Source organism: Dreissena polymorpha, chromosome 1 (assembly GCF_020536995.1).
Source record: "Dreissena polymorpha isolate Duluth1 chromosome 1, UMN_Dpol_1.0, whole genome shotgun sequence".
In the NCBI taxonomy this organism is placed as follows: domain Eukaryota; kingdom Metazoa; phylum Mollusca; class Bivalvia; order Myida; family Dreissenidae; genus Dreissena; species Dreissena polymorpha.
Genome location: NC_068355.1, coordinates 180,847,553 through 180,869,445, shown reverse-complemented (window position 1 = coordinate 180,869,445; position 21,893 = coordinate 180,847,553). Strand labels below are relative to the sequence as shown.

General features: G+C 36.4%; 3 protein-coding genes across 12 annotated transcripts in view; 2 read left to right on the top strand and 1 right to left on the bottom strand.

Annotated features, from left to right (window-relative positions):
* Positions 1–21,893, top strand: part of LOC127863704 (uncharacterized) — a 259,681-nt gene that overhangs the window by 68,713 nt on the left and 169,075 nt on the right. The gene's annotated exons all lie outside the window — the stretch shown is intronic.
* On the top strand, positions 841–4,839 carry LOC127863886 (uncharacterized). Its single transcript, XM_052403577.1, has 6 exons — positions 841–1,319; positions 1,900–2,059; positions 2,749–2,815; positions 3,105–3,231; positions 4,125–4,168; positions 4,390–4,839. The coding sequence occupies exons 1-6, from the start codon at positions 1,141–1,143 to the stop codon at positions 4,515–4,517; spliced, it is 705 nt and encodes a 234-aa protein (XP_052259537.1). The 5' UTR covers positions 841–1,140; the 3' UTR covers positions 4,518–4,839.
* Positions 5,238–8,710, bottom strand: LOC127864735 (putative nuclease HARBI1). The gene is made up of 5 exons (XM_052404621.1): positions 8,674–8,710; positions 7,576–7,808; positions 6,992–7,145; positions 6,240–6,340; positions 5,238–5,460 (listed from the first exon to the last, which is right to left on the bottom strand). Exons 2-5 carry the CDS (start codon positions 7,665–7,667, stop codon positions 5,238–5,240), a joined length of 570 nt encoding a protein of 189 aa, XP_052260581.1. The 5' UTR covers positions 7,668–7,808; positions 8,674–8,710.

Genomic DNA, 21,893 nt, shown 5'->3' with positions numbered 1-21,893 from the left:
GATATCATTGTCAAACCACACATTAGTGTCAGTAGATAAAATTATACTACGGGAGCGCACATCATATATGTCCTCACATGCCTTATTATGAGTATATTTCTTCACTATCAAAATATAAATCGTATTTTAATATTTAATTTAAACGCAGTTTTCTTTGACACATTTAAACCACACTTGAATAGCCGCGTCATGCAAAAATGGGTCTTATGCGTTTCGTTCAGGGTATCTTAACTCTTTCAGTGCGGGAACCGAATTTTGAAGGCCTTTGCAAACAGTTTGGATCCAGATGAGACGCCACAGAACGTGGCGTCTCATCTGGATCCAAACTGTTTGCTATTCTGATAGTATTTTTTGGAAAAAAATCAAAGAAAAGGCTAATTTTAGAAATTCAGCAGACGACATTTTAGCAGACAACAAATTTCCCAGCATGCAAAGGGTTAAACCCAACATGTGCGTTTTTCGCAGTCTGGTCAGAGGCGATGCTATTGGCTATAAATTCACTCAATAGGCTATATAAAGGATTGGCGCATACGAAATAAAGATCCATTTTTGCATCACGAGGGTCATTAAAAATCTCATTGCGAATTGTAAATGGCACATTTTAGCACAATGCTTTTTGATACAAAATTGAATTCAAAATAGCAAACTTAATAAATAATGGCGGCCTATCCAGGCGTTCATGAACAATTTCCACACGTGCTGACCAAGTACGGCAAATATTGTGGTTGGATAATTAAACGATTTTTCTCTTATCGTGACACTTTACTATTTCAGTAATGTATGCTTTCTCATCTTGAAAGCAAAACTGTGTTTATCGATAGTCAATTATATATTCACCGGGGTACCGTTTTACTAACAATACTTAAGTATTGCGTAAGTATTGGCGTAAGTTGACAAGTTACGAATAACGTACGCATTTCGTAAGTGCGTTTTACTAACATTGCGTAAGTTTGACATCGTACGTAAGTGAAAAAAATGATCGTAACTCTCCAACTTGGAGGTGACATGTAAACAAACAACAACAACTCTGACGGTTAAACTATACTATTTTTACTTTGTTGTTGTATGTAACCCATCTGCTTTCGTAAGTGTGTTGTCACCTAGTGTCGTCTGCACTTGTTTAAGTTGTAACTTGTCACAATGGATGCGGTAACGCTTAATGAGAAGAAAAGAGAAAAAAGGAAATTGAATTGGACAAAAATAGAAACGGAGGTGTTAGCAGCTGCTTACATCGAGCAGCATGCGTTGATAAACGGCAATTTTTCATCGACGTTGTCTGGAAAAGATAAGGATCTTGCGTGGGAAAAAATTGCAGAACAGTGAGTATCATCTAGCGCACTATTATATTTTCTTTGAAACTTAACAATGAACACAATTTTAGATTAGAAAAAAACACAACGTGACATGTGCTTACTGTAGTTTAAACGCTCAAAAACACCATAATAATTTATTATGCTCCCCCCCATTTTTTTTGGGGGGGGGGGGGAGCATATAGTCGCCGCTTCGTCTGTCCGTGCGTGTGTCCGTCCGTCCGTGCACAATTTTTGTCCGGGCTATTTCTCAGCAATTAATGACCGGAATTCAATTAAACTTTGTGGGAAGTTTCACTACCAAGAGGAGACGTGCATATTATCAGCCGGTTCTGGTCGGATGATTTTTCACAGAGTTATGGCCGTTTGAAATTTTCCATTAACTGTACATATAGTGCAATTCTTGTCCCCCCCCCCCCCCCCCCCCACCTACTAGACGTTTCCTTTTATCTGAATATATAGTGCAATATTGTGACAAAAAAACTTTGGGGATCATAACCCGTCTCCGACGGCTTCTTGTTAAATAAGGATATAGCTTATTAAAATGTCACTAAACATGCTAGACGTATGTAAACATAATCTCATGCAGAATAAACGCACTGGGAGCAGAAGAAAGAACAGTGGAAGAGATCCGGAAAAAGATTTCCGACACGAAAACAAAACTGAGAAAGAAAGAAAGACAACGGCGCCTATCAATGAAACAAACTGGAGGGGGGCCAGCAATCACACTGGAGCAGTGGGAGGAGAAAGTAAATGCATTTGTATTCACGACTATACCAAGAGAAAGCTATATCAAAGCATATCTCCATTTGATGAGTGACCTTAGAATATTGTTTTTTATTCATAACCAATGATATCATGTAAATTACTGTATCTGACTGATAGCTGTGATGAAATTAATTATGTAATGCAGTGTATCATTAGTCAAATCAATAATACTCCTACCGTAGAAATCTAAAAAAATACTTGCTTGATTAATTAATAGGGTTCATAAGTGTCTTTTCATATAATATAGAATTAAAGTGTTTTGTACTCTTTTGTACGCGTAAAAAAGTTGTGTTTTACTTCCGCTAACATCACCAAAAAAAAAAAAGTAGGTTTTCGTAACTTTCATTGAACTGTTGTTTGACTTTTACACGTTGTGTTCCACTAACAAGGTAAGTCCATTGACAAAAGTCTTCAAAACATCAATGCAAACCTCATTTAATATAATTCTAAGATGGCACAATCATTATATCGATAAAATATTCCAGTTTAACAAATGTAACCAAAAACTGATTTTTTGTCTGTAAACTCGACTTCAAATGGCAAAACAAGTTAAGGGTCGGTAAAAAAGTTCGTGTCTGTCGGGTTAGCGGAAACATACAACTTCTTTAGGCCTAAGTTTGACGCAAATTATATTGTTGATTACCGTACAGTTAGATCTAATTTCTTATAGATGATAGAGGTTATTGGCGAAGAGTCGATTGTGGGGTTCGGTGGTGTGGACACGTTTGCTGTGCAACGTGAGTAACATACCTTATTGCAATGATCAAATAAAAAAGTAATCTTTACTTACTGTCATTAGCTATATTATTTACCATACCGTTCCACTAAAACAGTCGCCGTTGTGACAGTTAATGACACCCCGCTGCCGGTATGACTAGATAACGAAAACAGTACTGTTTTCGCAAAAACAGTAAAAATTACTGCTATCCCCGCTGCTAACGCTAAATGTACTTGTGCTTCTAATCTTCATTGTTTTGAAAGGCACTTGAGTTGAAGAAACATTTTGTCTGTTTTCAATAATGACAGGAACACAACAGCCGATGATTGCAGAGCAACATGGTCAATCATGCAGTACGATGTGTGTGGAGCCCACTGTAGCTTTAGAACCCCAGGTGGTAGGAGGAGTCGCAACTCCAAACCAAAAAACAAAAATGTATGTGCAGTGCGTTATAACAAATTCTTTTTATTTCATCTATTTGTTAACAACAGTGTGTATTCAGCAAAGCATCTAAAACATATAAATAATGTGACAAAACACTACTAAAATATGCTATTAGTATAAATACGATACATTCAGTAATGTTAAACTGAAACAAGATAACCAATTAATTTGGAATACATTTCAACAGTATAATACATATTATTAATATCCAAACAATCCCTGTAATAAAAATGTAATTATTGCCAATCAACATAAGGTGTGTTTTATGCCCTACTTCGAAGACGAGGGGGTATATTGTTTTGCACATGTTCCGTCGGACCGTCCGTCCACCAAGTGGTTTCCGGATGATAACTCAAGAACGCTTACGCCTAGGATCATGAAACTTCATAGGTACATTGATCATGATTGGCAGATGACCCATATTGATTTTCAGGTCACTAGGTCAAAGTTCAAGGTCACAGTGACTTAAAGCAGTAAATGGTTTCCGGATGATAACTGAAGAACGCTTAAGCCTGGGATCAGGAAAGTTCATAGGGACATTGGTCATGACTGACAGATGACCCCTATTGATTTTCAGTACTCTAGGTCAAAGGTCAAGGTCACAGTGACTTGAAACAGTAAAATGGTTTCCGGAGGATAACTCACGAATGCTAAGGGTTAGGATCAGGAAAGTTCATGGTGACGTTGGTCATGACCGACAGATGACCCCTATTGATTTTCAGGACTCTAGGTCAAAGTTCAAGGTCACAGTGACCTGAAACAACTACAATTGACAGTCCATTTTGGGGGCATGTGTGTTTTACAAACAGCCCTTGTTTTATTCCAATTATTATAACAATCGTCTAACAAATTATTTCAATGTGTGTTAATTTGAATTATTACAGGAGTCCAAGCACGAAAAACAAACGGCGGAAGACAAGTGAAGATGGTAATATTTCAAGAAATAAACTGTTGAATTATGTTAATTTATTTAAATTTCGCAGTCATGTTGTTTTTCTATTGGTATTGTAACGACTAGCCCAATTAACAATGGGCGAGTCGTTATGAGGCGAGTTGTTAATGGGGCGAGTCGTTACCTATTCCTACCTTTGTTAAAGTCCATTTTGCCTGAATTTCTTTCTATAACTAAAAATAAACCTTTTTTTTCAGATGACCGTGAAGATGTCTTGCAACTTTTGAGACAGCAAAATGAGACACTCGATGCAATTTTATTAGAGCAAAGAAGAACCAGAGAACTTCTTGCAAAACTGTTTTCATTTCCGCTTAATGAACAATAAATAATCATTGTTTAAAGCCACACACCTTGAAATGAAATACATGGCATAGTAAGTTTAAGGATAAATGAGAAACATATTTGATCTATGCCAATAAAAATATATCTGGTGGTTACAAGGTAGACATCTGTCTCTTTTGCGCTTTAAAACTTAAAAATAATTGCGTTTGTCGAAATGTATGTATATGTATAGAAATCCTACTTTTGGTTTTTAAATTAAAAAAAACAATAAATAACTTGCTAACAAGGCTAGAGATTTTATGACAATTTTGCACATTTTGAAATTGCATCTATATGTATTTATTAACATGTACTTCATTTCAAGGTGTGTTGCTTTAAACATTTATTCATGATGTTTGTTTTTGATACAATTAAAAGTTTTGTTTGGAAAAAAATCATCTAGTGAAGTACAATAAATGGAAAATATTATAAATCAAATGACAATTTTAACAGCAAATTGCTATAAATGAAATGTACTAAAAATGGTGTGAAATTAATAAGGTTATTACAATTCTCTGCAATTTTTAACAACTATCAAAAAATATTGTGTCATTGTTAGAACTACTTCTTATATTTTAACACTAAATATCACCTAGTATCACATAGTAATTAAACAATACTCTAGTAGTGAAATGAACAAAACAATACATTAAACAGTTCAGTATGCTATTGAGAATCAATTCATTACTGATTGAGCGATTTCCCTGAAAAAGGTATTCCCTTTTTAGTGAAATCTCTCAATCAGTAAGGCCCGTGCATGCAACGCATTCAGGTCAGGGTTTTCCAGTGGCAGTTGTACATTGTCATCATCATCTTCTACGTCAATGTCATCAATGTCAAGGAAACCATCACTCAGACACAGATTGTGCAGCTTGGCACATACAGTCACAACCAGAGCTATCTTCTGAGGCGAAAATTGTAGATAGCCTCCAGTTTTGTGAAGACACCTACAACAAATATACCATACTATATATTAACTGGAAGAAAACACGTGGATATACCATTATGTCATTATTGGCCTGCTTTCATTGGAGATATAAAGTGTAGTAAAGTACAATGTACTTTCTCTTACAGTTTCATCAGAAAGAGTTGCAAAACAAGTTATGTTTCTGTCCAAGAAAGGTATTAGCATATTGAGTCTTTCACACGACACATCATAATATGGTTAATACCCATAACAAGTATTATTAAAATCTGTACATGTATAACAAAGTTATTGAGCAAACGCGAAACTATTGCAATTTTTCGCACATGCATACACAACAACACACAAACACACGAACACATATGTTCAATTTTGTGACCCCTGGGGCAGGGTCAAATTTGACCCCAGGGATAAAATTTGAGCAAATTTGGTAGAGGACTATTAGATGTCACTACATACCAAATTTGATAGCCCTAGGCCGGATGGTTATGAACAAGAAAATATTTGAAGTTTTCACAAAATAGGCCTTATTTAAGCATATGTTCAATTTTGTGACCCCCCGGGGCAGGGTCAAATTTGACCCCAGGGGCATAATTTGAACAAATTTGAAAGAGGTTCACCCCAGGAACATTCCTGAGAAATTTCATCAGAATTGGACCAGTAGATTAGGAGAAGAAGATGTTTAAAGGAAAAGTAAACGCACGGACACACGCACAACGGACAAAGGACCATGACATAAGCCCCGCTGGCCTTTGGCCAGTGGAGCTAAAAATCAAATCTATTTGTTATAACATTAATAACCTAAAACGTGACTTCAACAGTCCAAACGCCCTCTCTACTACCATCCTCGAACGACTGTGGGCCAAGTTGAACGCGATCTCAGCTCTGATCATTGGATTCAGCTACCAGCATATTAAAAAAAAACAATGTATATATAGATATAGTCGAGCTAAAAAGGTTATTGAAAAACATTGAACATTACTGGACTGGTAAATACGATATGAATCATCGTTGAATAGGAAATAAGAGAAATTGTTTTTTTCAACAAAAGGAATGTTTGTACACAAAAGTACATTGTATTATTGCTCACTCTCATAAATACATTTTATATCATGATTATTAACAATCTTTATACAAGATTATCTAACTAAACAATTACCATAAGTACTTTATTTTATGCTTTCCGGTGGTTTATAGAGAAATATCAGTGAATTAAAACTGATTGTTTCACTGTTTCAAACAGTGAAAATTAACTGAAAATTATCGATAATTTTCACTGTTTACTTTTTTGACAAAATGATGTCATTATCCCAGCAAAATTCTTTAGTTTAACTCTTTAACAATGTATATAAACTGTAATCAAAAGCATTAAATAAAAGGAAAATTTATTGGATTCGGTTAAATATCGATTTTAATTCACTCGTGAAAATATTATTTTCTATGATCACTCGTGAATTAAATCGATAATGCACAGAATGCAACAAATATCCTCTGGCTCTTTAACATACATGTTTATGTACATTAATGGTTTGTCAATGATGATGAAAAATTACCTTTGGAGTAAGAAGATATGGTTTCAGTCCATAGCCAGAGTCTCCTAGTAGCCATCCTTTGCTTCCATCCACCAGCCAGTCCTTCAAGCTACAGTTGTCAAAGATTACACTGTCATGTGTGGATCCCGGCCACTTTGCCACAATGTTAGTGAATCTACAAAAAAAGTTTTCAGCTTTTCTTTTCAAACGCATAAAATCAGAAAACATGAATCATAAAGGGTATGTACACTGTAGTGTTGTGTTCGAATGAGCAGAGATTAGCAGAGTAAAGGATTAACAAAAATAAATTGTTGCGTTGCTTTATAATCTCACTTAAGATTTAAAATTTGTTTTGTCTCTTGACATGATATTATATGCATTATAATTCAAATCATTTACAAAAGTGAAACATTTATTTTAAGTTTCATGTTATTCCACAAAATAGTTACTGAGAAACATCTCCTGTCAGAAAAGTGATACAGACAGATAAACAGTAGAACAGACAGACAACACCAAAGCAACATCCCTCCACCTTTGGAGATAATCATTAGATATGCTTTTTTGTCAGTTCTTTCACAAACTTATACAAAGAGAAAAAGAGTAACGTCATGTTTGCATCTACAACAGCTTGTACATTAATGGAATGGTATCCTTTCCGACACACATATATGTCTTCTCTCTCCCTTGGAGCTAACATGGCGATGTGTGTGCAATCCACTGTTCCAATCACATTTGGAATTCCGGCTATACCAAAAAAAATTTGTTTCACTTGGACCAGTTCTCTCTCCGATGTAGGGAATACCACAGTATTCAAGCGGCGGTCTAAAGCTTTTAGCACCTTCAACAAAACATAAAGTGAAAGTGATAACTCTTTGATGGAATGTTCAGTAATTTATTTACCAATTGACAATACACTTAATTTAGCTACATAATAAAAATTGTTCCTTTAAATATTAATTGTTTAAAAGCAGTGAACGGATTGACTTATGCAAAGCATCTGAAGGGCCTTTAAGCCACAATGTCGTACAAATTAAAATTTGATCATACATTCTGTTAACATCTCAGACAAACATGTTTATCAGCCTCACTGAATCTCTTTCCCAAACTCTAATAATATTCTATATAAAATGTACATAACTTATAAATATTTCATTTGGTCTGACACTTAACATGTTATGAGCTATGTTGATGAATGACTTGATGAGACCATAAGTTATATAGCACATGTTTACGATAAAACTATGTGAAGTATATATAGCAACATGGAAAACAAGATAAAGCAGCTGAGGAATAGATAAAATTTAAAAACAAGAACTCCGCGAGTCGGATGTTTCACCTAATGAGTATATTTTCAAACGATGGGTGATAACTAAAAAATGGGACCACCCAGAGTTATGGTTCTTTGTCACTACTCTTCCTCTCATTGAGCTGTATCACTGTAAAAAGTTTTAATATGATATCTTCAATACTTTATTAGTTATGCGCCGGAAACAATTTATGACAGACGGACGGACAGACAAGACGATGGAGAAGTGATCCATTTATGTCGCATCTACTTAATAATAAAAGGCGACACAAAAATGTGTGAAGTGTTAAGGGAGCTGTTGAGTACGCAGAACATATTTTTAAACTATGTGTTACTGCAAAAATATTTTCCATGTCGAAAAAGCAATTTTGATTTTAAATATGTTCAACTATTGTACCTGCCAAATACTCTTACAAACTGAACTTCTTGAGACACCATGAACATGAGTCATGCCACCTTCACTGTAGAACTCAGATTTGGCTAGAAATTGAAGTGTTATCAGCAACTGAAAAATTGTAACAGATAGTGATATACTTTGAAAAAAATAAGAGTTCAGGAATTTTGTTAGTAAGCGAGCCTGTGACGAGCTTACTAAGGAATTTCCTGGATGAGTTTAATAAACTATGGTTTGAAATGACAATGAGTGTCAGATTTTTTTTATGCTTCAAATGAACAAATTAAATTATCTCTAAGACAAAATGACATTGCTGGACAATACAATTAATGTATGATTATACGGATATAGTAGGGTTTTATACTTAATATATTTAAAAACATATCTAAACAATACCAATTCAATTGCTGTACACAGAATCAAACCATACTGCAGTAATTCCATTTCATTGTGAAATCGTCTTCGTTGGATGCCACAAGCTACATTATTAACATGCCATTATCTGATAAAATAACCTTACTGCATTTTGTAAAATTGATCAAAGAGATCAATATCTTTTCAACAAGGTTATATACCAAACTCTGGCATATTACATAGGTAACTTGTCAAAGAATGTTTTCCAAACAAAGGGTGATGAGATTCACTATTCGGATACAGATTTCGGATGAAAATCCTTTTCACAGTAATACATATGTAGTTCCCCATATCCAGTTAATATTGCGTTCTACAAACTCAGTAACACTCGAAAATGAATCATAGATGTTACAAAATAAAAGAATACTTGTGTATTTTAATAGCGTTATCAGTTCCAAAAAGGGCAAACGCATTATTTAATTTTCATAAAAAGTTGACAATGTCAAGGACGCAAGCGCTATTGACACGTACTTTTCTGAATGCGGCAAACTGTCACTCTAACAAGTTGTCATTTCAAATGATACAACAAAATCAAAATATGTAAATCTATATTACCTTCGTCATTGACGACAATGGGTGACTTCTGTTACATTGCGGCGATATGTCGTCCTAAATTAATTCATGGACTGTGTAGATTTGTGTTTTTGACAGTCTATACTTTCGCTGTATTTCTTGCTCTGTCAGAACATTAAGATAGTTTGGTCGATCTCTAAAAATCCTTGGATTTCTCCTTCGAGCGTTCCTTCTAGGAAATAACGCGGCCATATTTACGAAAATACTGAATGCTTACGCATGCTTTTTTTGTTCGTAAAGTTGCGTTAAAACTTACGTAAAATTTACGCACGCATTTTTTAGTAAAACGCATTTGCGCAAAAATTTCAAACGTACGCAAGGAATTACGAAAATCGTAGACATACGCTAGCGTAACTCTGTTAGTAAAACGGTCCCCGGACGATTTAGTGAACGAGTACTGACACTGAAATTCTTGGAGATAGATGTTAACTTGTAACTGGGCCACAATTTGTGTCGTTTGAACATGCAGAAGTCCGGAATTCCTTACACTGAACAGGGATACATCCTTTGCGCTGAGCACAGACATAGTAATGTAGCAAAAGTTCAGGGGTTTTATCTCGAATCAGCCTATGAAATATTCGAAAATATATATGCGTGTCTGCTGGCGTTATGTAAAAGTCATTTAATGTGAAAAGCTGGGTAAACAGCTGTGCCGAAAAAACGCATTAGTGCTCTATACCTATGTTTAGGTCAGAGTTGTTGACACCGTGTGAACTGCTAGGGTACGAGTAATGCATAAACAACAAAGTACGGGCAAAAAGGGCTGTCTTTATGACTACCTAATTCGTGAGTAAAAAGTATTGCACGCATATTTATTTTCATCAATTATCTTATTGTATGTTTTGAATGTGTATATTGTGTCAAAAATTAAAAGTTGTGTGCAGGGAATTTTCATCATGAAATCATATTCTTAGTGAGATAGGTATTCGATATTCCCAAAGATTATTAGTCCCAAAGATGTTTTGATAGAACTAGTTAAATTTACCTTAAATTTACCTACGATTTATACGAACACGTATATGTTTGTAGGAGCCAGGCTGTGTATTAGTGCCGTCCCAATAGTTCCCCCAAGACTTGGAAGAGCATTTATTTGGTTGATGCACATAGATCATTTACATTACATTCATCCATGCTATGCATCATTTATTGTTATAATTGTTATAATGTATTGTGGATTAGACTTAAATAAACTGATAAACTGTCAAACAGTTTACATGAAAACACAATCGAAGTTTGCATGATGTTGAGATAAAGCGATACGAGTTATTTGTAGATAGAAAACCAACGGTAAATTGAACGCGAAGTGGCCCTGAATTGATTATAGTTGTTTTTCTTTATACTTGCAGCAATGTTACCATTACTTTGGAGTAGAACACAAATCGTTGAAATGATTCAACGTGTACATTTGACTGCTTGCACGGACCACATATTTGTATTCACTTGTGCCGCGTTCGGTGAAACGGGGCTAAGGCATGTCCGAATAGCCTAATAATTAGGGACGACACTTTCCGCTTTTATGAAATATTTAGTTTGAGGAAAGTCTCCTTTAAAGAAGAATCCAACTTAGGCGGAAAGTGTCGTTTCTGTTTACCCTATGCGGACTGCTTACGCTTATCTGGGACGACACTTTACGTCACGCATAAAAACCTTATGTTTACCATAAGCGAACTGCTTACGCTAATCTGGGATGACACTTTACGTACATGTATAAAACCTTCTGTTTACCATATGCGAACTGTTAACGCTAATCTGGGAAGACACTTTACGTACGCGTATAAAACCTTATGTTTATCATATGCGAACTGCTTACGCTTATCTGATATGACACTTTAAGTACATGTGTAAAACCTTCTGTTTACCCTATGCGGACTGCTTAAGCTAATCTGGGACGACACTTTACGTACATGTATAAAATCTTCTGTTTACCCTTTGCGGGCTCTTTACATACATGTATAAAACCTTTTGTTAGACCTATGCGAACTGCTAACGCTAATCTGGTACGAAACTTTACGTACATGTGTAACACCTTTCTGTTTACCCAATGCGGACTGCTAACACTAATCTGGTACGACACTTTACGTACATGTATACAACTTTCTGTTTACCCTTTGCGGACTGCCAACGCTAATCTGGGACGACACTTAACGTACATGTATAAAACCTTCTGTTTACCAGATTCGGACTGCTAACGCTAATCTGGTACGACACTTTATGTACATGTATACAATCCAGTTTTCCCAGAACGAGGCTCAATCGGATCCTAAACGTCTACACCGCCATTGATACGGGAAGCGACTTTGCAAATAAAAAACGATCACAACGTAATGGTCAGCAGCTAAGTTCCGCACAAATACAATCAGTTGGAAATGACAAATGAATCCCTGTGGAATCCATTTGGACAATAGAGATCGGATCCCCGGGAATATCGCTGATGTCTCTGTTCCGTTTAGACCCTGCCGAATACCGCTACGTCCTGATAGTCAACACCTCCGTCGCACTCTAGGCTAATGTTTCAGGCTTTAATTTTAAAACCGATAACATCTCTGATGAGATTATGGTTTGTCAAAATTATGTATACGCCACGTAAAAATCTTATCATTTATAGCGTATTTTATGTCATAATTTACCCCGCTGTTATGTGGCAATAGCGCACGAGTTATGCTGTTGCTGCATTGTTTTTATTGAGCTCTGGGAAAACTGTGATTCATAAACGTTCATAAAATGCCATTCCATTTAAGCGTGGCTAATCAGGGACGACACTTTCCGTCTAAACTGGATTATGGCTAAATAGAGACTTCATTTAAAAGAAAATTACAATAAAAACGGAAAGTGTCTTCTCTGATTAGCGTGTTCGGATTGCACATGCTAATATTGGACGACAATGTATGCACATACATTAAGCCCCATTTTCCAAGAGCGCGGCTGCTTGTTGTTAGTTATGAGCGTTAGCTCACACTAATGTAGAGAGGCAGTTTTTCAAGCCAGTTTGATTTTAACTACGCTAGGAACGATGACTGCAAGTCAGTCTGTTGTTTCCTAAGCTATGAACGATAACCTCTGCATGTCTTCACTACCTGCAGAAAAATTATGCAGACGACGAATGCTAGAAGCGTCTGCTCTACTACTGCAGTGTGTATTTAATCAATAGTGTTTAACAGCTTGTAAGACGACATTGGCCAGTCTATTGTTTATCATCTGAAATCTGTACATATTGGCTGCGTTCAGGGAAACGGGGCATAATGCATGTTTAAATAATAATATTAGCCTGTGCACACTGATTAGCCTGTGCAACGCGCACAAGCTAATCAAGGACGACTCTTTCTGATTGTATTGTTTTTCGTTTAAAGACAGTTTCTGATACTGGAATGAAAATTAATGCATATGTATTAAGTCCTATTTTCCTAAAATGATGCTTAAATTACCTTTTTATTAATCATTAGAAAAAAACTGATATCGACTTGTGCTTTAAGACACACTTTTTAGCATAGGTGCTTGCACCTATGCTTATGGTATATACCACATTTTGAAAATCCACATCGGTCGGTTACCCTTTATGAAGCCTTACCTGATCAAAAATCAGACGAAATATCTATTTAATTTAGTATATGGTAATTCTTACAAATTTTTTTTTGGAAACGTTTTTCTAACGTTTTCTTCCAAGAATATTGCTGACACCGTTTTTAGTGAATTTTTCTAAGACCGTTTTATGTCAAAAAATCTTCTTATAACATAAAACAAATTTCGTTCGTAAAACAATTCTGTTCTTGTTGATAGTGACCTCACACCTAATTTATATGGGATCCCAATTTCGATTTCCTTCGTTTACTGTTCTGTGAGAGGTCAAATGTTTACATAACTGAATTAATAAGGCCCTGGTTAAAGTATATGTAACATTTCATCGGTTAATTATAAATATAAAAATTTAAAACATATTCTCAGCAGGAAGTGGGGCATAAATCACTTTTATTCTTTGAAAATGTGTAAAAAATGGCGGAGTACGATGAATGTTTTCTGATTTATGACATGGATTCTGACGTGCCTTTCTATGGATTTGATGAAGTAGAGTTTAAAAGTAATAGAGTTGTGTTAATTGAAGTTAAAATGATTTACTTTGAGCCAGAAATTTACGTTACGAGTAGAGTTAACGGTTTAAATGTGGCATCGGATTTAATGGATTAGCGCGAATTCTGGACGAGTGCTGTGTCTGTAAAATATTAAATGGAAAGCTGTAAATGTATCAAGTCGGAAAAGAAAACGGATGGTTGCATAATGGTATGCGTGAAATAATGTAATTCTACGTATTTATTTTCATAGTTATGTCATTTTGTAACCATTCACATTCGTCACTATTTGGAATTCCCGTTTCTAAAAATAGAGCATTTTGTTAACAAGGGGGGCGACTCGTGATGTCAGCAATCGTTAAGGCTACAATATACTAAATAATCGAGTCATGTACTTTCTAAACAAATCATCATATTTTCCTCGAAGGCATGTTATACACTTTGTTCTGGTTTTATCGTTTGGAGATATTGATAGGGTAAGCATAGGTGTTCACTACTTAATCCCTGAAATAGGATAAAGTTGGAGATTAAAGTAAAAAATGGCACTGCAAAAGGTTACAATCCACTAGAAAACGGCCGAAAAAGGCGCAAAAACAGTCGATTTTGATTTGAGTCGAATTTGTTTTTGGTTTGAACATGACAAATCTTTTTTATTGCTTAAATCGATTCAGCTAAGAATGCCCGTCAAGAAAAGGTATGGTTATGGGGGTCTCTATGTGCAAAATGTTGTATTTATTTTCGCTCAACGTTGTCGCTTTTACATAGAAACATATAAGGAAACTATTTAGTATATTTTGACCTAAACATTTACTTCAGCAGCAACTTCCCTGTATCTTGCAACTATGCTTTCAGCGCCATCGGCGCTCTCGTTATAAATGTGAATGGGTTGTGTTCATTTCAAACTTGCGATATAAAAAGCTATAACATAATTTTGAAAACTGAGTTGCGTCTAAGATTATACAGCAGCGAACAACTTCAGTGCCTTCATCGCTTTGATCTTACATAATGTACTCGGCTTCTCTGCTGGCGTTATTGCGACGAAAGGAAACTGTTTGTCTATCACTCGGAATGCGAATCTTAGCCGGCCGATACATTCCCGCTTCTTGTGGTGTTGCGAAAAGAATAGTGAAGCGCTGGATTATTCGAATATCTGTCAATTACAAATGTCTTATCAAAATTAACAGGTAACTAACCAGTTGTTATATTACTAAAACCATGTAAAACGTTTATCATGTTTATTAATATCCTAACATTTATTGATAGCGCAAGCATAGATCAGAACTTTTCTTTGAGGCAACTTTTTTTTCGGAAATGTGTACATGCTTTAGATGGAAAACATTATTACTAGTACGCTAGAAAATGAATTTGATACTTTACAATGTTTCATAATATATTACATATTTAAGATTTGTTAACAATCGTTTAACGTAATGAGAAGGCTTGTTTGATTCATTACTCAAAAGTCAAAGCTCCTTTAAAATGTTATGTGTCCGTTATTTTAACGCTTTGAAGAGTTATGTACATGAATTGTACCTGAATTTGCTATTCATCAGTGTTTGTAATAATTTAAATCTGATGATTTTAAATATTAGCATTTTCCCATGTGTCAAACTCATTAACTCAAACGGAAATGTCAATCCAAATGTCAAATCATAACTGTTACTTTGCGATTCAATTTGTTAATGTTGCTTTAAGTTATATTAATGATGCCGTTCACAAATGTTCTAAAGCTTAAAACTCATTGCAAAATCTCTGGTAGATGAGAAAATGTAAATCGTCTAGCTGCTGTAGAATTGCATGCCATAACGCACACCTGCACTATATAATCTTGCATACTACATGTTATTATTCAAAGTTTCTTGATAGTCATATTTGTTCATCTAGATTCCCTGTATCGGTCATATATCTTTTGAATGCAGAATGCCGGGTTGCCAATTAATTTTGAAACCTGAAATGGAATATATCAAAGTAATAAATATGTTGTATGGCTTTAAATCTATGAGACGTAGGTTCTCAATATAATGCAACATCCATTAGATATATATACAGAACTTACTGCTGAGACTTGATTGCAGTCCGCACAGGCTAATGTAGGACATTAAATAAATGAAAAACATCATAATTAGAATATAATTGAGCGTTTTTCATTTATTTAATGTCCTACATTAGCCTGTGCGGACTGCAATCAAGTCTCAGCAGTAAGTTCCGTCCTACATTAGCCTGTGCGGACTGCAATCAAGTCTCAGCGGCAAGTTCCGTCCTACATTAGCCTGTGCGGACTGCAATTAAGTCCTAGTGGTAAGTGCCGTCCTACATTAGCCTGTGCGGACTGCAATCAAGTCTCAGCAGTAAGTTCCGTCCTACATTAGCCTGTGCGGACTGCAATCAAGTCTCAGCAGTAAGTTCCGTCCTACATTAGCCTGTGCGGACTGCAATCAAGTCTCAGCAGTAAGTTCCGTCCTACATTAGCCTGTGCGAACTGCAATCAAGTCTCAGAGGTAAGTTCCGTCTTACATTAGCCTGTGCGGACTGCAATCAAGTCTCAGAGGTAAGTTCCGTCCTACATTAGCATGTGCGGACTGCAATCAAGTCTCAGAGGTAAGTTCCGTCCTACATTAGCATGTGCGGACTGCATCAAGTCTCAGAGGTAAGTTCCGTCTTACATTAGCCTGTGCGGACTGCAATCAAGTCTCAGAGGTAAGTTCCGTCCTACATTAGCATGTGCGGACTGCAATCAAGTCTCAGAGGTAAGTTCCGTCCTACATTCATGTGCGGACTGCAATCAAGTCTCAGAGGTAAGTTCCGTCCTACATTAGCATGTGCGGACTGCAATCAAGTCTCAGAGGTAAGTTCCGTCCTACATTAGCATGTGCGGACTGCAATCAAGTCTCAGAGGTAAGTTCCGTCCTACATTAGCATGTGCGGACTGCAATCAAGTCTCAGAGGTAAGTTCCGTCCTACATCATCAGTCATACATCAACTGTGCAATGATTCATTTATATTAAATTAATGTATTAATTATATTCATGTCCTTTAAATAGATAAAAAACATCAAAAGCATCGATTTAAGTTTAAAATAATGTGTGCTTTTGTTGAAGATTTTCCTGATTAATGTATAATTAAACGCCTGCACAAAAAGAGTTGTAAAGTAATTAAAAAAATTACGTATAATATATGAACACAATGAGAATGATACATTTTGAAATGTAAGTCGCTTATTTATTGTATTATAAAAAGCTGCCTTCGGATACAGAATACTCGGTATTCCTCGGCGTCGAATCTGTGTTCACTTCCGATGACTGGTTGCAGACGATTCGGGTCCCCAAAACATACGTATTGTAGTGCTACATCACCAAAAATAGCAGTCTTTCAAATACAGCTAAAAGGGCTTTATAACGACGCGTTTAACTAAATGGTTACTATTTAACTTTCCTTTATAAGAGTCATTATGTAAATGCCTTTTGATAAAACTACATCCGTACACGCGTTACTACTATCACTCATATCTATATTGTTTAAAGAGACTGGATACATAGGCGAACCCTACCCGGCGAACGATATCGCGATACTGCGACTGGAATATCCGGCCTTCCTCTCCAACTACAACTGCCCGGTGTGCCTTTTCATCGCCGCTACGTCCGGTTAGCGGCGTTGCGCATGTGACGTCAGTGTCGACCGTTTATGATGCTTACGTTAATGCCGAATGTTACGATACTGGGCACGGAGCGACCGAAGACATCCTTGATGATGAGATCGTAAAATGGTTTCATTTAAGGATGGCGTAACGTAATTATCGTTGAGGAAAAACTATACATTTTAAACAACAGCGTTATTATCGCCAAAATAGAACTCTTTATGATGCTTTTTATCATTATAATCATCAGCAGCACTATGAATACCATGATTAAAATAATCATCGTCATCATCATCATCATCATCATCATCATCATCATCATCATCATCATCATCATCATCATCATCATCATCATCATCATAATCAGCTTCATCTACATCATCACCATCATCATCATCATCATCATAACGTTCTCAGTTTGAAACGGATACACTTGTTTAAAATGTTTGCGTTATTTTCTTCTGCGAAACGGCTTGATAACTGTTCACGTTTGGATGATTCACAACACATGTACTATGCCATTTGGAATGAACTTATTTAAGTCATTCAAACTTAACAGCTGAAACCATAAAAATGTATATATAAAGGTGCGACAAGTCAAGTACACTTGCCCTATTTACAGTTCCATTAAAGTAACACTTACTTGTATGACTATGATGAATGTATGTGAGCCTCGCCCTGTGAAAACGAGGATTAATGTATTTGCGTACACTGTCCGCACAGGCTAATCAGGGAAGACACTTTCCACTTTAATGGAATTTATTTTTAAATAAGTCTCTTCTCAACGAAAATCCAGTCAAGATGGATTAATATGCGGACTGCCCAGGCTAATCTGGGACGACACTTTTCATTTATCCATGTTTTCCCAGAGCGAGGCTCATTTTTATTAAGGCAACTCCATCAATCTACATTAATGTACATTTAGGGGTGTTAAGAAAATGTTCGCATGTGACATAAGAGGCGCGCCGGTGGTGTTAACCATTCCATCTATTTAAACATTATTCTATAACTTCATTCTAAAATTATTTTCCAATTCCCTCGAAACCTTGTTAAAATTGTGCGAGATATCATAATAACACAATTCTTTTTCAGACCCGTTTTAGTTCATGGCGCCTGCGTGGCAACTTCAACTGAAACGCGTGCATCTCGTGCTAACCAAAATCTGCCGAACCGCGTGGCTTCAAGAGAACGGCTACTACAACTTCCGTAGTGACGTCGTCTGCATCGCCAGTGAGGGACCGGGAGCGCCCACGTGCTTCCAAAGACGACTGAGAACTGGAGCTAGTGGTTTATCAATCCCTTAAGGCTTTTCCGTGTAAGGTCTGTAAGTTGCGCCCAGAAATAGCTTCAAATGTAAAAGGGGCTAGTGTTTATTTAAGCTTCGCAAGTGAAAATTTGGGAAAGTATTTGCTTCATGATTGAGACTGCCGATCTCGTACATTACAATTAACATGGTTGTAACAACGTTCGATATCCTTGCGCGTTTTAAATGAGGTTGTTAGGTGTAAGCGTGGAGGGGGATATTCGTCATTATTAGAGAGACTGCTCATTTCCAACATACAATTTCTATAAAATGAATGTAAAACCGTTCTACAGTGTAACGACATCCTGGTGTGATGACACACTCTCGTAATGAATCAGATCAGAATGGACCACATTTTAAGTTTATCAAAAATAAGATTATGAAAAACTAATTGTATGCATGCGGACCAATGAAAACAGGCTATTTAATAATTATCAGTATCTGAACGCAAATGTCACCAAACATTGCAAAATACGATTGTGATTTCGACATAGTAGCTCGGTTGTAGGCTATGAGTTTGTTATTTTTACGGAATAAATATTGTTGTTGTTTCTATCTTTGTTGTTTAAATGATACATGCTAAACCAAACTGTCTGACCTATACGGGGTGATTCTGGCGGTCCGTTGTTGTGTCGGCTGGGGACTGGAATTTGGAAGCTACAGAAATAATCCGTTTCGGGTCCGGAAACTGCCTGCACGATGTTGTCCCTTGCGTCACTTGCCACGTGCAAGCTTATTACGGCTGGATAGCCAACGTCACCGGTGAGCTCAACATTATCGCCTAACTAGTTTATTAGCCGTCATTTAACGAATAAAAAGCAAAGTGATTTAGATACGCGGACTATAATGACAATTTTTCCATTAGCTGAGGATGTTTGTTGATTGTTTTACTTTGCAGATGTGGTTTAAAACGTGTCAACTGATGCAACATACACTGAAAAATTACATTTTAACATACGTAATCCTGGACCCTTTTCCTATTTACAAGCATGTTTAAATATTCGAATGAATGTACCATGTATTAGTATAATGAAGGAAAAAATATTTACTTGGTACAAGTATGCTTCATGTTCTTGCTTCATATTCAACAAATGAAACCGAGCTTGGATAAAATATACTTTATACTTGTATTAAATTAGTCTATTATCTTCAGATCCGCTTATCCGGGATGACACTTTCCCCTAATACATGGTCTTCGTTAGAAAAACTTCCTTCGGACGAAAAGAACATTACAAACGGAAAGTGTTGCTTCTGACGACACTTTACGAACATGCATTATACCCCGTGTTCCCAGACCACTATACGAACATGCATCAAACCCCCTTGTTTCCAGAACACTAAACGAACATGCATTAAACCCCGTGTTACCAGAACACTTTACGAACTTGCAGTAAACCCCGTGTTCCAAGAACACTTAACGAGCATGCCTTAAACCCCTTGTTCCGAGACCACTTTACGAACATGCAGTAAACCCCGAGTTTTCAGAACACTTAACGAACACGCGTTAAACCCCGTGTTGCCATAACACTTTACGAACATGCATAATACCCCGTGTTCACAGAACACTTTACGAACTTGCATGTAACCCCGTGTTCCCAGGCCACTTTACGAACATGCATTAAATCCTGTGTTCCCAGAACACTTTACGAACAAGTATTAAACCCCGTGTTCCCAGAACACTTTACGAATATGCATTAAACCCCGTGTTACCAGAACACTTTACGAATATGCATTAAATCCTGTGTTCCCAGAACACTTTACGAATATGCATTATATCCTGTGTTCCCAGAACACTTTACGAACATGTATTAAACCCCGTGTTCCCAGACCACTTAAAGAACATGCATTTAATCCTGTGTTCCCAGACCACTCTACGAACATGCAGAATACCCCGTGTTCCCAGACCACTTAACGAACATGCATCAAATCCTGTGTTCCCAGACCACTCTACGAACATGCAGTAAACCCCGTGTTCCCAGACCACTTTGCGAACATGCATTAAATCCCGTGTTACCAGACCACTTTACGAACATGCATTAAATCCTGTGTTCCCAGAACACTTTACGAATATGCATTAAATCCTGTGTTCCCAGACCACTTTACGAACATGTATTAAGCCCCGTGTTCCCAGAACACTTTACGAATATGCATTAAACCCCGTGTTCCCAGAGCGAGGCTTACTTTAACAGAATCAGCATCATCAATAATAGTCGTGATATCATTTAGATATCAGCATCATCAATAATAGTCGTGATTTCATTTAGATATCAGCATCATCAATAATAATCGTGATATCATTTAGATATCAGCATCATCAAAAATAGTCGGGATTTCATTTAGATATCGGGATTAAACTCTCTTTTTTCGTTACAGTATTTTATTAACTAGATGGACAATCAGCGTACATGACTTAAAAGTGTAAACATTGGAGTTTAATATGACATACGACACATGGGAATAATAAACATGATTTCATATAAAATACACATTAAAAATGACTGTAAGTGACGTAAAAAGTACTTTTGTACATGACATGTGCTTTGAAAGGGGAATTTAAGTATACACATTTTAATGGGCAGTTTGTTTTTTCTACACTTTTGTTAAATGAGATGTTTCTAAATCGTGCAGAGCGTTAAAGCAAATTAAATAAAAAATCAAATCTTTACGGATATATTTAAACGAGAGTTTCTCAAACTGAAACTGATCAAATGAGCGTCGCTTTGGGAAAACGGGGTTTAATGTATGTGTGAACAGTGTCGTCCGAAAATTAGCCTGCACAGTTCTCCCAGTCTAATTAGAGGCTACAATTTCGCCTTAACTGGATTTTCGCTAAGAAAAAAATTGTTTTAACCAAACGATATCATAAAAGCGGACAGTATCCACCCTGATTTGTGCAATTTTCACAGGCTAATCTAGGACGATACTTTTCGAGCATGCATTAAGCACCGTTTTCCCAGAGCGAGGTTCTGATGTGTACGTTCTTACCTCAGAAGGACAGCATTTTAAAACTTCAATTCAATTTAGCACGACTTTAGGAATATCCTCAGAACACTCGTACAATTCAACAACGAGCAAATACTACAGAATCATTGACATACGGCGGTATAAAACTCGTGGATGAAAAACTTACAAATTTGTGGACTCGTAAATTCATTGAACTGTGACCCCCCCCCCCCCCCATTCAAAACAAACAATAAAACCTAACAAGAACTAATTGTTCATTGTAGTCTTCAATTTG

Bases quoted from the DNA above. Each gene is read 5' to 3' on its own strand.
- LOC127863886 (XM_052403577.1), top strand. From the start codon at position 1,141: ATGGATGCGGTAACGCTTAATGAGAAGAAAAGAGAAAAAAGGAAATTG. The intron at 1,320-1,899 runs GTGAGTATCATC...AATCTCATGCAG, and splicing joins TGGGAAAAAATTGCAGAACA to AATAAACGCACTGGGAGCAG. The intron at 4,169-4,389 runs GTAATATTTCAA...CTTTTTTTTCAG, and splicing joins GCGGAAGACAAGTGAAGATG to ATGACCGTGAAGATGTCTTG.
- LOC127864735 (XM_052404621.1), bottom strand. From the start codon at position 7,667: ATGTTAGCTCCAAGGGAGAGAGAAGACATATATGTGTGTCGGAAAGGA. The intron at 7,146-7,575 runs GTTACTCTTTTT...CTTTTTTTGTAG, and splicing joins GTTGTAGATGCAAACATGAC to ATTCACTAACATTGTGGCAA. The intron at 5,461-6,239 runs GTTATTAATGTT...TATTTGTTGTAG, and splicing joins CTGTTGAAGTCACGTTTTAG to GTGTCTTCACAAAACTGGAG.